A 15,275-nucleotide genomic window follows, 5' to 3' on the forward strand; every position below is an offset into this window, starting at 1 on the left:
AAAATTAAAATCTGATTCACTAACAGTTCTTCTACTCATATAGACAAGTGTTACTTGCTTAAGTGGAAATAAGAAGAAATGTGTATAATCTTATGGGGAATTAGACAAAAATTGTCTTTTTTTTGTAAATGGCAATTAGATCTAATGGTTAGGCAAACCAGTTGTAGACGAATTAGGATTAGACCATGTGAGATGAAGTGGATGTAGACCAATCAGCAATTTACCTAATTTGTCATCCAGAACATATACCCCCCCGTCTGTTTAGAGTTAAGGTAAGAGCAAGTATCTTATAAATAAGGAACTCATCACTATCATCTTCACAATGTCTCTTGGTTGACCCAACATAGATAACCTCTCTTTTTACCATCAAGCCATAGCCACATTCTTCTTACTGAACAATGCTTGGGTGTATAGTGCAGATTCTTACACAAGAATCCAATAAATAAGATACCCATTATCATCTTCATGTCTCTAGGCTGTCCTGACATTTTTATCAAGCCATCACCACTTCCCCCTCTTAGACCAGACCTTAGGTGTCCAATGCAGACACTGTGGCTCAACGCGGATCTTCCACTTGCTCATTGCTGTCAAATGAGCAGCTATCACATCCTTGGCCAGGTTGATGACATTGTCACTTCTACCACTTAAATTACTAGGGCATCTACTGCAAGTACTTAGGGTAAGCGCAAGAATCCCCAAAACATGTCATCTTCACAATGTCTCTTGGCTCTCCTGAGATTCCCTTCAAGCCATCACCAATTCCCCCTTTTGGACCAGTCTTTGGGTGTCCAATGCAGACACTTTGGCTCAATGCGGATCTTCCGCTTGCTCATTGCTGTCAGATGAGCAGCAATCACATCCTTGGGCAGGTTGATGACATTGTCACTTCCACCTCTTACATCATTCTAAGGGTTAGGTGAAAGAATCCCATAAATAAGCAACTCACAATCATCTTCACAGTGTCTTTTGGCTGTCCTGACATTCCCATCAAGCCATCACCACTTCCCTCTTTTGGACCAGTCCTTGGGTGTCCAATGCAGACACTTCGGCTCGATGCGGATCTTCCGCTTGCTCATTGCCTTCTGGTGAGCATCTACCACATCCTTTGCCAGGGTGATGACGTACTGACCCTTGTAGTAGTTGATCAGGTTCAGGTTGCACAGGGTGTATATCACATCCTCTTTGCGGATGCTTGTGGACTCACAGATGTCACTGCGATTAATGACAAGGCAAGGAAATATCATTATTCATCTTGTTTAACTTAGAGAGGACCATTGTCTGAACTAGAGATTGAAGGTTCGATTTATAGAAATTTAAATCAGGGGCCCCTTTTTTCAACCTTGTTATGATAAAAAATCAGCGACAGTTTCAAACTACTGAAATCATTCAGTTTGATTAGCTGTTACTAAAGGTGTTATGTTGAAGATAACATAAAACATGATTACAACTTTTGATGAAGATGAATGGCATGGAGTGACATAGCAGCAGCTGCTTGTAAACTAATTAAAAAATACATATTAACACACTTGACACTCAACCTTTCATCTATAATCTTGTCAATGGCTGACAGAAAGGCAGTCATGAAGTTGCGAGTATAATAAAAATTACCTGATTGTGATCTGTGGCCTCTCGCCATCAGGAGGCTTGGGTAGCTTGAGGATGCATTCTAAGATGGCCTGAGACCAGTAGCTCCTGTAAGACAGTAGTCCTAGATCAGACAGGGGTTTCTCTGGAGATCCTGTCTTGCCTTCGAACTGAGACAGCACGTAACCTGAAGCAGTGAAGAGAATGTTGTCAGATGTACATGTAATTGCTATCTCTAGATTACCAGTAGCTAAATTTTACTTTGTATTGGAACAATAGAGTTGATGACTTAAATATACTTAACTTTTACTTAGAACTTTTGAGTTTTAGAGTTATTATTTTTTAGAGTTTTAGGACATTTTCCTCATTGTGCTATTTATCTAATGACACAAAGACTGCTAAACCTTGAAGTCTTAGGAGACTCACTGAAAATGATTGATTTCAGTATTTCTCATTTTTCTGCATAAGTCACCAGATGTCCAATGAACATCAAACTTGCAAAAAAATTTTATCACAGTATTCCCAAATCTTACCTCGAACAACAAATGACAAGGAGGTCTTTAAACAACCTTGCCTTACAAAAACAAAATAAGTTTTGGAGATTTTGACTTGAACTCTGCAGATCAAATGAGGAAATGCTCTCTTTTAATCTGAGTGTAAAACCCTTTTTCAATCCACAAGCTTTAGACTACTATTTAAATATACCTATTTAAATACCAAAAGCAAAGTTTCTTCTCATGACAGTGCCAGTAATGGCCAGGTGGAGAGTTGCTACCAGATAGCAGTAGAAGACATGTTTAAATCTCGCTTTTGTTTTGCAGATTGAACATGTGATTTACTGGGTGAAATATAGAAATGCACCTATATTATACTAATTCAGCTCTATGTAATTTCTTAATTAATCAAATCAGGCAACTTGTCAAATTCTGTGGCACTTAGCAAATAGCTCACAAAACAACAGATTGCATGAACGAATTCAGAGAACTGTTAGAATTATCTTAATAGGTCCTTGTGTCACATCACATGACTCTGCACTTGAATCACTTCACTCAAAGTCTCTGACTGATCAAAGCAAAGAGCTATGTCTTTATTTTGCACAGAAACTTGAAAAGAATGAATGACTGTCACATCCGATCCCTAACCCGAAGGATGTCGGCAGAACACTAAGAAATAGTAGGGTCAGGCAACAATTGAGATGTAGGACTAACAGACTTTGACAAAGTGCCATCCCTTACCTTTTTGACTTATTGAATTCTTTGTAACTGAATATTTTCATAATTTTTGTAAAGTTGTTGATTACTGGTGATTAAATCTAGGTGATTTACGGAACTCAGTGCTCTATGAGTGTCAGAAAGTACTTGATATTTATTTTTGCAGCTCAATCATAATTTGCATTAAGAATATTACATTTCTCTATTTCTCGTTTTAATGCTTTTTCATGTTCATAACAGCTGCACTAACATACTTTTGATAATTGCTCTTATATCAATTAATGTGTGAGTCACCTAATGTTGTTTGGTAAATTTCCAAAGCCGTCCGGATTTAATGAATTTAAATATATGTAATATAATGAATACCTTTTTATGTTTTTGTCAGTTGCTATGACTTTACCACCACTGTAATCACTGCATTTGCTGGTAAATTTGAACATTGATTTGAAACTTGCACAATTATGATAGAACATCTCCTTTTAGTTTTTGAGGAGCGTAAATGCTATCCGATGAGCAATACTTAAATAAACACTTAAATTTCTGGATAATAATAATGTGAATGATAAAAATGATAGTAATATAATATTAATATTGATGATGATAATGAAAATCTTATAGTTTTACATAAAAAATCTTTCAATACAATCCTTACAGTGGTGATTTGATTTCACAATACCATAGATATTATTTTACCGCAGGCATGTAATTATCATTTTTTATATATATATATTTTTTATATATTCTTATGCATTTTGAAATTATGTTACCGTTTCTCATCATGTTGTAGTAATTCAGATTTGTAAAATTGTTTGTAGTTTTGAATATCTGTAATTTGGCCTTTGTGCCGCTTATCACTTTTGTTTAATAAACCATTATTATTTCATAGCGAATAGGAGGTTCCCGCTAGAACTGCCTACATTTCCCATTATTTTGTCTAGGATAAAATGCAAGGATTGGTGATGAAAAAATACATGCAGGTTCCTGTGCAAAAGAGGCAGCTCAGATTTTGGACAAGGGGTCGTACTATCCTTAATTTTTCTACAATAAATATTTGGTTACTTTGATGATTCAATAATAATTAATTTTTGTTGCCACTGTATACTATAAACTAGTGATATACATTTTCATGTATATCACATAACAAATATTTTTGATTTTGAAAGATAAAGCACTTACTGAATTCGATAAGTAGTTTACCAAACCCCTTCCTTTGGTATGGAGGTAGAGTGAGAATACATGCGACATTGTAGTCTTCTGTTGATTCCTTCTCCTACAGAATGAAATGACAAATACTTTAGAACAGCTGCCAACTTTTAGAATTTTTGATAGTTATCCAGTATTTCACTTCTCACCATATCAAGTCAGGACCCAAAACAGGACCTAGATTCATGTTTTACAATGCAAATACTTTTCATTTTGTTTCACTGAATGTCATACTCGGCGCTATCCATAACAAAAACCATACAAGTATCATGAAAAATATTCATAAATTTGTACATTTCACATTGTATATATAATTCCCCCTCCCCCCCAAAAAAATGTCATCTTAAATTAAAAATAAATTAAATTAAACTTAAAGAAAAGAAAATAAAAACACTGAACAATTTCTTTGACACTTAATAATTATTTCATCACTGCTGGGCTTTTTGAAAATTGTGGGCTGCTCACAAAAAGCTATATTTGAGAGGTATGACAAAAGTGGCAAACTGCTTTTACCAATAAAGAACTCTCTACAGGAGACCGTTTTCAGACAATATTAGGTTTTGACCATTGCCATATTTTCTAAAACACAGCTTTTTGAGAAAATTTTTGAGGTTTAAGAGCCCAGCAACGATAATTGATTTCTTTTGTGGTTATTGCTTAAATGTTACCTTCGAGAAGTAGCCAACAATATGATAGCCTCTGCTGTCAAACTCAGTCATGACGTAGAAGAGGAATGGATCTGTGTCGTAGTACAGTGTCTTGTGATCTAGGAACAACTTGGCTAGCAGACACAGGTTCTGTGAGTATACCTACAATGAAACAAAATGTACATTTAAGAGTCTATAAATAGCATAGATATATGTGAGAATCAAATGAACATTAATTTAATATGTAAAGTACATATCGAATGATAAAATGTATCAAATCATAACATTGGGAAGAAACCAATTTTTTAAAATCACATAAAGCTAATTGAATTCTAACTACAAGCTGTGTTGTCTTATACTTAATATTGGTCTGGATAAAGGACAAGCAACAAACAAGTTTAGTCAAAATTACCAAGATCAAGCTTATGTAGCAAAACGAGGGAATAAACCCCCTCCCTCCGCTAAGAAGGACCAACAGAGATTAGGCCTCACTGTATTTATCAAACCTTCATGGAACCATAAATTGATATATTCATGTTATGTCCATGGTGTTTTTATTCTATTTGCAAAATAAAAATTAAACATTTACAATCAACAAAAAGAAAAGCTAAATAAATTTGAAAAAAATGAATACATAGACAAATAACATACGGATGTAATAGTACTCACCTTGTTTTTCCGACCATCGATTTCAAAGAAGGAGATGGGGTTCTTCCTATAGATCTCATTTCCAGGGGGATGTCTCAGTTTGCACTTTGCCTAAAATTATAAAAGTACATCATGTAGAGAGAAAAATTGTGTGGTAAGGGAAGGGACAACAGAAAGAGTGAAGAATTTATTTTAAACAAGAGTGTTGCTAAGGCAAGCACATAATACATCCGCCTGTAACGCAGAAAATTGAGTTATTGGTCAAGCAAGAAAAGTCAATAAAATTGATAGGCTTCCTGGGATCCATGCTAGTATCATACTCACCAAATTATATGAGCCTAGGTTAAGTTAAACTGAAGTTATCGCGTTTACAAGGAAAAGTTAACTGACGGACGGACACCGAGCGTGATACCATAATACGACCCATAGGACGGGCGTATAAAAAAGATTCAAGGATGTACCCGATAGTGAGAGCGTATACATGTCATGCTTAATTCTACGCAACATTCCCAGTGCAGCATTGTGAATCTTTTGGGAGCATCATTCCCTCCATAGCATATACGAACTGAGAAGTCCTCTAAAATATGCATCCTTAACAAGACTATGGCAAGGATTTTGATGCACTTACTTCAGCGAGCATTGTAGATAAACCTTGGATGTCATAATAGAAAGAACAAGTGACCTTTTCAGGTACGCAATCTTAGAAAAACTGGAAAATGAAAAAAAAATGCTCCACAACGGAGTAATTCTGCAGACCCATTTTATAACACAAATAATGCACATTTTAAAGTTTATGGTAGTGATGATGCCGGCATCTTGGGTATCCACAGCATTTACCAATACAACTTGGAGCAATATTGTTAATAATCCAGAGAACAGAAGTTCAATTCATTAATGTCTTCTCCAAACACAGAAGAACTTTCATGATCGGAACAAAACTACATGTACATGAATGATGACCAACAACATGTACATGAATTGATGATTCAATGATATTTGTTAATGAGCAAAATATCCTCATTTCCAAAGTTGTTTTCCATGGTAAAGACTTCTATGATGTCAAAATTAAGAATGAAGTTTAATACTTCAGGTACATGTAACCCTTGTCTTCAGTTACACCTTAAAGATAAATTCCAGTTTTGGTAACGATCTCAAAATGACTTTTTACAGAATCTAATATAATGACCACCCAAGTGTCTGTTTGTATGAATAAAAAAATATGCGCCAAAGGATTCTGGAAGAAATTGTGTAATTAAATGAGAAATAAGCAAAATAAGCGCAGATTCGGTCACTTCCGTCGGGTCTTTATTCCAGCAATAATTATACACTGTCCCATGTGTGCCTATCTGTGTTGGTGATCTTCAGTGTGAACGTTTTTCAGCGTAGATTTCAAGATTTCACAAAGTTCAGTTTATGTAACTGTACCAGATCTAGATCCTCGATGATATTCTGACAATAAGCCTGGTTTTACAGACTTTCTCATGAAATCAGTGTTTACTGCAACTACTGGTATTTCTCTTTAAATATATGCAAGTTCATTTGTGGTAACACTAAAAATGAGTTTGAATTGGAATCCAATAAAGTTAGCACATAAGTATTAGTACAGTATGTAATAGGTAGGGGAAGGCGGGGTAAGTTGAGCATAGGGGCAAGTTGAGCCACCACCCCCAGGCCAATAATGAATGAGTCAGACATTATGGTGGTGTCATGTATTGATGACCCATTACATAACCCTTGACCCCACCACATTGTTTTCAATTTTGAAACAAAAAGTACTTTTTTAGAGGGAAAAATACCAATTTCAGCCAAAAAAGTAAAAAAGGGTGTAAAATAGATAAGTGCTTTTTACCCACACACGTCTTTAAATATATTATAGAAATAATAGCAATATTGTTAGTCCAGGTATAGATTCTCATTCTTGTCATGGTCTTTTACGAGACGGATGCGTAAAAAATGTGTGGATGTCAAAATATTGCATTAAGGTCAGAATGGGGTAAGTTGTGCAAAACAACACGGGGCAAGTTGAGCCATGGTAATTCTTATGGTAATGTATAATAAAAAAATAAAAAAACTTAAAAAGCCATTGATATGCAGGCAGAAAGGAGCAAATTCACATGACAGTTCTTTTACTTATAGAGGTTGTTAGTATTTACGGCGAATTGGCAAGTGAAAAGACTTAAAATAAAAAATTACATGCTGGTTCATCCCGCATAGATTTTGTACATAGTTTTTGTGGCTCAGCTTACCCAGAGGGGGGGGGGGGGCACAACTTACCCCATAAATGGGGCAAGTTGAGCCATTTGACATCGTTTTTTTCAAAGGTCATATTGACTTTGAATGTGGGGTTAGAAAGTTATATATAGGTGAAAAATATTTCCCAAGACTCAAATTTAAAGGCAAGGTACTTATTTCTACAATAATATTGGTCATATCAATTCTAAAATGCAAAAAGTGTCACAACTTACCCCGCCTTCCCCTACCAAATGATTTTTGTAGAAAATGTGTAATTGCTGAGAAATTGACAAAATAAGCATGGCATTCCAGCCAGATGTCACTCCTTTTCCCAAAGCAATAAAAAACACTTCCCCACGTGTGCTTATCTGTGTTGGCGATACTTATCGTGATAGCTTAAGATTTAATGACTTAACAAAATACATGTACCAGATCTAAATTAGATCTATGAATAAACATGTATAGTGACACAATTAACTTAAATTTTAAAGACTTTCTCATGGAATCCTTGTTTGTTGCAACTTCATTCCTTTAGCTTTAACATATTGCGCTCTTTACCTGATCGGGATAGGGTGTAGGTGCATTATACTCATGTACAGTAACTCCACTGTATAAAATGGATCTCTAAAAAGTATGATCATTACTATTGTTCATAATCATATGAAGATACTATTGTGCTCAATGAAATACTCCAAATTTTCCTGTTCTAACTTGAGAATCTAAAAATCCAAATAAAATTTTGTATATTTTTTCTGATTATTTATTTTTTTTAACAAGAATTTTGATCAAAACTGATCATATAAAATTAATTTTGAAACTCATAGTATATCCATGCAAAGTTTATCAGTTGTGTGCTAAGTTTATAAACTGAACGTTTTATATTCACTTGGTCTACAAAGAGTTGGTCTATTTCTCAGATAGTTTGATACCACATAGGCTACATTCACTAGGTCTACTCTCATTTGGTCTACACTGAACTAGCAGGCACTGATCCAGCCGGATTAGACACAATACCATTTTACGTGTAGGGGCCACATTGCTTTTCTGCACAATGATCGGCCTCTCAAAACAATTGTGTCCTATCTGACGGGATTTGCACCTTCAAGGATAATCTCATGTAGTCTAATGCTAAGTTTGTTAAATTTCTATGTCTTTATTATCATTTCTGAAATTTGTCAAATGGAACAACATAAACAGTACATCTAACTATATGCACTAAGTGGTGATAGGAGTGGATATTAAACCAAATGGGTATAACCATTTGGTTATACCCATTTTGTAACAAAAACAAAATGGTAAATGGGCTACTACAACAAATGGGTAGTAGATGAACCGATTGTAGACGAAATAGGATTAGACCATGTGACAGTATACCATTTGAAAGCACCACCAAGAGTAACTTACCTTATGCCTCTCCAAGCACTTAACACTCCTGACATACTTGAGACAGAACTCACAGAGGTAGATCTTTGGTTTACTCGTCAGCTCAATGGGGTACGGGGAGAAGTACCAGGGGCGTATACAGTGGCGCCCAAGGACAATCATCTCAATGTTCTTGATACGGGTGATGATGTCATCGTGGTGCTTGTCCGTCACCATGCTCCCGGTTTGTCGGGGTGCGTTCACATTTAGGATGTCCATGGAATCCTGGAAACGTAAAATGTCCATAGATTCCTAAGAATCCCAACATTATTTCACGTTTGGAGAGAGCACAGTGAAGAAACATTGGCCTATCAAACTTTCAAAATGTATTCAAACTGAACAGATAAAATTCATGATTCGTCAAGTGTGGAGATGAGACAGCCTTATCTGCCAACAGAAAAATGATGATTATTTATGCACAAATCGTACTCTTTATTATAAAGCACTAATAAACATTCTAATGACTGGTGTAAATTCTTAACAAGAAATCTTCAAAATATGCATACTTCTCATGTACTTTACATTGTTTCTTGACGTTTGTCTTTCATTGTGTTTTTTCATGATTATTGGAGTGGAGCGTTGTGGCCCAGTGGATTAGTCTCCGGACTTTGAAACAGAGGGTCGTGGGTTCAAATCCCAGCCATGGCGTAGTTTCCTTCAGCAAGAAATTTATCCACATTGTGCTGCACTCAACCCAGGTGAGGTGAATGGGTACCTGGCAGGAATTTATTCCTTGAAATGCCACAGCGCTGTAAAAGGCTGCGGGGCTAAAGCCAGGGTAATAATATCCAAGTCCTTTGGAAGCGCATAGAGACGTTATTTATAATGTGTTATGCGCTATACAAGAACTGTCTATTATTATTATTATTATTATTTGAATTATAAGGTGACTACAACTAATTAATTTTGATTTATGAAAAGTAAAAATAATAATAGATTTATTAATTTTTGCTGGAAATACATTTTGTATTGGATTTGTATACAGATAACTCGACAATCGGTTCAGCAGACTTATCGAGCTAGGTGATCACATATAGTGCATTTCACATTTCATTACCTCTGTTTCCAGAAAGGGGAGTTTTCTTTTCCTGCCGACAGGATTGCCTTTGTTCTTGGGTACATTGCCATTTACCTGTGGAAAAAAAGAGCTTTTAATGAACAAGTCAAGGTTAACTTAGGTGATTTCATATTTCCCTACTCGCCTGTAAAAAGAGTGATCATTATTATACTACTTAATTAGACTAACTTTATTTAAGGGTGTACAGAGGAATATTACAGTACTCAAGCTTCATAATCTATATATAACATGAGGTCCATTTTAAAAAAAGATAGCAAAATGAAATAAAGCAGACCACTAAAGTGTAATAACAACAATTATGCAATCAATGACACTGGAAGAAAACTGATCAGTAATTGGCAAAATATACATGACATTCTGCTGGCACACCTTGTTTACACTACCCATATGAGAAATAATATGTATATAAAGTCTCCGCCCAGGCCCGGCGGCGTCCGGGGTTTGACTCCCATCACATCCTTTGGGCTTGGCAAGGCTTTTATAGACATTTTCTAGGTGTTGTAAATCAGTAAATTTGATATCATTTTCACTATTTCTTTCTTTTCTTCCCTTGTTTATTTATTTTTTTTCAAGAAAGTCTTTTTTTAATATTGTTAACCTGAAACTACGAAACATAGTTACACAGGTGCACACTTACATGTACCACAACCGGTGCAGATGGAGGCACCGTTGGGGGCGGTGTTGGTGCAGCAAGGGCTGGTGTGGCGAGGGCAGGTAGCTCCCTCTCAGGGGTAGATGCCCTGGAGCTACAGTTCGGTGTAAGGACCTCCTTCTGTGGAGTTTTGGCTTCTTTATGTGGCATCTGGAGTTTCTCCAGGTTGAGCCTATCCAGAGTGACCCAGTCATCAAGACGCTTGTTGTCTGTCAGGCGAACAAGTAAGTCGAGTTAATGATTGTTGTGAAATCTGTCAAGTAACTGTATTTCATAAACTTTTATACAATGTCTGAAGCTGCTTGCTGCAGAACAGAATGTACACATAAACTGCACATATAACAAAATACATGTACTTACACGTACATGTACTAACCCATACATTTTCAAGGAGCATTTATTGTATGTCTAATTTTTTAAAGAATTACTTCTTTCAGTTAACAGAGCTTAAATTCATCAAAGGCCAAGGCCTTGGATGTGGTATTTAATGGCTTCAATGCCACTTTTGCGGGACTTTGATATTTTGTTTTCCTTTTTATTTTCCCCATTTGTGCTGAATTATAATAATGGGCTCTTTTGAAAGGTGACATTGCTCTACTGATATCAAAATCTGAATTAGCATTGATAGACATTACATAATAAACAAGGGAGAAAAAGATTTCTTTCATGATTGCAAATCTCTACATCCAAAAATCAAATCACTTACAGTCGATGTAATGGACGTAAAACAAGACTCCATCATCTGTGTCCTTGCGACTTATAATCTCTCCAAGTGCTGCATAGAAAAGATAGTAATGATTAAGAAAAATGAAATGAAATAATTGAAAATAATCATAACAGTAGTCTCCTTCTGTTATACATGTACAAAAAAAAACTTTATTGTAAAAACAAAATTGCAAAAAATTAAGAAGCTCGCTTTATAGACATACATGTAACTGCTTGTAAAAAAAAATTATTGCTCTTCCTGAATGATTTATTCCAGTGCTTTTGCAATAAATCAGATTTTGATAATCATTTTGTCAAAACATGCCAAGTGATTAGTATCATTTTTTTACAGGTTCAAAATTCAAATCCTGTCTAATGCTTTGGAAAAGGTCATTTTCAAACGTGAGTGACACGACAATCGGAGAGGTTTAAGGGCTCATATCTTCAAACTTAAAGGTTATGAATCAATCATGACTACTATATTATATACAATGTAGGACTGGCATGGGCCACTACGAGTTTGATTTGAATTCAACAATTCGTTTAGTAGATATGATTAAAAAACGGTGCGTGAGTGACACGACAAATTTTGGACATGGGTTTCTGACCACTAACACATATGGTTGGATTCGTGCCCAAGTAGTTGTCATGGAGTACTGTGAGTACCAGTAAATGGACATAAATAGTGTACCTATCTAACACATATAGTCAAAATCAATCAAACCTTCTCTATGGAAAATGGTACCCTCCTATATACCGTGAGTGACACGACATCCAAAACGTGAGTGACAAAAATACAACATTTCTCTCAACATTGAAAGTATTTTTTGCATGATGTAGAAGAGTAAAATACCATTAACCAAAAAACAAGCTTAATTACATAATAACTGCTTTCTTTTAAGTTCATAATATGTCATCCTGATGTTTTATTCTTGGTTTATGGTCATATTTGCCCATCAACTCACATTCCCTATACCATACCACATTGTCACACTAGGGCTTCTACCACTCTCCTCTTTAGAGGAGGAGGGGGCACTTGAAGGAGGTGTTATGAGGTCTTGGCATTGACATCAACTCAAACATTCTTTTTGTGGCCTGATATCATTCAAAACTTTAACTCTTTCTCCCTATTTGTATATGAAAGTTTACAGGTTTATACAATTCAGCATCCACAATGGATGGAATAATTTTTCCTTGTAAGAAAGGTATTCTCAATAGTCACTCACATCATCTGGCATGGTTTGGAAGCCAATGATGTCATGTATGACTCCCTTTTCTTGAAATATTGGATTAGGATATTATCCTCCTTTAATATTTTAGACATTGTCCAAATAGGACTTGACAGCTTCAATGTCTTTTTTTGTACACTGTATCAAACCATGGTTACTTGGCTGCACACTTCAGATGGACTATTAGCAAATTTTTGAGAAACTTAAATAGGGATCAAGTTCAACTCATCAAGCATTGGTTTTCTCCTGAACACTGCTTGTATGTGGACCTTCCCAAGGCAGTACATGTAGGCACTGTACCAAAATTCAGCGCTATGCTTTTTGCTGGAATTTGTAAGCGCCTTTTCATTGCTAATTATTTGATCATATACCATACCACGGGAATCCAGGGAAAGCCACAAGGTGAAAGAAGCAGTCAGTACCTGATTCTTGCAGTCTGCTACTATTACATAACAACTACAAGTCATTAGCCTTTCCTTTTCTAGTAAGCCCTTGGATGTCACACTAAAATCCAATTCAACATCCCAACCAGGCTCCCTTTACACCTCAATAGCTTTTTCCCCTCGAGGTCCAGCTGTGTTCTTATCAGGGTACCCCCCCAAAAAAAATTGATCTACCCATCCAAAGTTGCGCAAATCAAAATGCGGTCTCGGTTGGGACTTGTTGGGACCTACACGAACATGCATCATTTTGTTGTAATGAATATGTGTAAATGCAAATCTGCTCTGAACACACATCGGCTCACTTACGGTAGTTTGCTGTTCAGACCCTACATGTAGTTAATCACTAGTGGTATGAATGGTGGCCGAACAAATAATGATTTTGAACTTGGCATGTAGCTGCTTCAAGCAATATCCAAAATGTTCTGTCAAATCTCAGTACATTCTCACCTGAAATGTTTGTTTTCTTGCAAATTTGTTTATTTCATGTCCTGGAATACAAGCTTTATGGCAAATGAAAAGGTTGATTTAATCAATCAGAAGAAAAAGAAAAATATTTTCTTTTCCGAATTTGAAAAAAATGTTTGGTGTTCATGGTGATCTCTTATATCTCATTCTCATGTACACTACTTTACCACTAAAATTTCTGCAAATTTCAAAAAGGATCCGTGACTTTTCTAGCCGAGTATAACAAAGAAATAACATTACTCAAAAGAAAGGTGAACTTTCTGCTTATTTCTGTAAATGGAGACAGAGAATGTTCGAGTAATACCTAGGTATGACTTGAACCATCACCATCACCAACCCTTTATGCATTGTAAATATGTCCATTGCTTAAGTATAGTGGTTTTTCTCTTGATACATTCATAATTTTGTGTTGATTATGTTGTTATATTCTTAATCACAGTACATTCACCAAAATATGAATTAGGATCCGAGTCTTCACACCAATGGAAAATTGTCAGGATTTTTTAAACCAAGGCAACCACGGAGAGGAGAGAAAATAGATGAACTCAATGTCAAATTCAATATTTCCATAAAAAGGAGTAAAATTAGGAAGATGGAGGAAATTATTAGCCTAAAATAGGCCTAAATGATGTCAGGAACAACATTTTGACTGTATCCCTGGTAAAACGCTTCAAAAATTACTGGATGTCCTTTTTTATACACAATATAATACCGTGAGTGACACGACATTTCGTGAGTGACACGACATTGTGAGTGACACGACACAACTTTGACAGTTAATTTTAGCTTTACCTTAACACATTGGACCAAGTTACTTTATATACAATAAGGTACAGATAAACTGTATTTGCTCCAGTACTGGGATAAATTAATTTTCAGAATACACAGCTCTAGAAAACTTTTTGCATTTAAAACGTGAGTGACACGACAACCAGTTTTGAAAACTTCGAAACCCAATTTTTTTCTAATACAAATTTTATATTGTGATAGGCAATATGTGAATTTTAATGCAAAAATCAACATTTTGTAACATTTAATTTCCCTTGCATAAAATTCACTGTATCTCAAGACATAGTTAATAATTTTATGTAAATGAAATGGAAAAATATACTTCAAGATGTCTAGTTTCAAAAAACATTGAAGCCTAATGATTTCTAGCAAGTTTTAATTTTCACCCCCATGTCCACTTTTGTTTGAAAATGACCAAAAGGGTCAGTAATGTGAGAGTCAATTATCATATAATCTTCCAACATTGGGCGATTCCATACGTGTCGAACAGGACATTTTGACAACTATTTCTAGTTTCCTAGCCAAATGCTTGAGCAATGAAATGTTCTTTTTGTCAATGATAAAGCTATAATGGGTAGTCATGTGAAAAAAATTGATAATGGGTAAATTATAAGTGAAAATGTGTGTCATACGGGACGCAGAAATGTCCCGTACGACACCAAACATTTTAAGCTCTGATTCACCTATAGACAACATATTTTGTTGGTTGTCAGTTTTTTGCATGTCTACCCAGTAGTATTTTGATCTTACCACAAAGCAAATTGAAGTTCTTCATTAATTTGGACAGCAGGTTGAAAAATATTGTGAAAATGGCTGATTTTTCTAGGATGGAATTGCCCATTTAATACAAAAGCAGATCTTGTCATTTAATCTGTTTTCAGCCCTAAGAATTTAAACTCAGAATGTTTTCTGCCATTTAAGTTTGAATTTAGCTTCTAACTTTAGCATCCACTTTCCACAGTGGCAA

At 35.5% G+C, this 15,275-nt stretch overlaps 1 protein-coding gene across 2 annotated transcripts in view; it reads right to left on the reverse strand.

Moving 5' to 3' along the window:
- LOC121418470 (histone acetyltransferase KAT5-like) overlaps positions 1 to 15,275 on the reverse strand; it is a 24,172-nt gene continuing 8,897 nt past the window's right edge. The window contains exons 3-11 of one of the 2 annotated variants that reach the window (XM_041612372.1): positions 11,384 to 11,452; positions 10,663 to 10,886; positions 10,005 to 10,079; positions 8,930 to 9,172; positions 5,315 to 5,404; positions 4,667 to 4,807; positions 3,972 to 4,065; positions 1,609 to 1,771; positions 1 to 1,212 (exon numbers count right to left, since the gene is read on the reverse strand). In XM_041612372.1, coding sequence (XP_041468306.1) covers positions 996 to 1,212; positions 1,609 to 1,771; positions 3,972 to 4,065; positions 4,667 to 4,807; positions 5,315 to 5,404; positions 8,930 to 9,172; positions 10,005 to 10,079; positions 10,663 to 10,886; positions 11,384 to 11,452 — 1,316 coding nt within the window. In that variant the 3' untranslated portion in view covers positions 1 to 995. Of the gene's footprint in view, positions 1,213 to 1,608; positions 1,772 to 3,971; positions 4,066 to 4,666; positions 4,808 to 5,314; positions 5,405 to 8,929; positions 9,200 to 10,004; positions 10,080 to 10,662; positions 10,887 to 11,383; positions 11,453 to 15,275 lie in introns of both variants that reach the window. The other variant, XM_041612371.1, reaches the window with a different exon arrangement.

Source organism: Lytechinus variegatus, chromosome 7, assembly GCF_018143015.1.
Source record: "Lytechinus variegatus isolate NC3 chromosome 7, Lvar_3.0, whole genome shotgun sequence".
NCBI lineage: Eukaryota > Metazoa > Echinodermata > Echinoidea > Temnopleuroida > Toxopneustidae > Lytechinus > Lytechinus variegatus.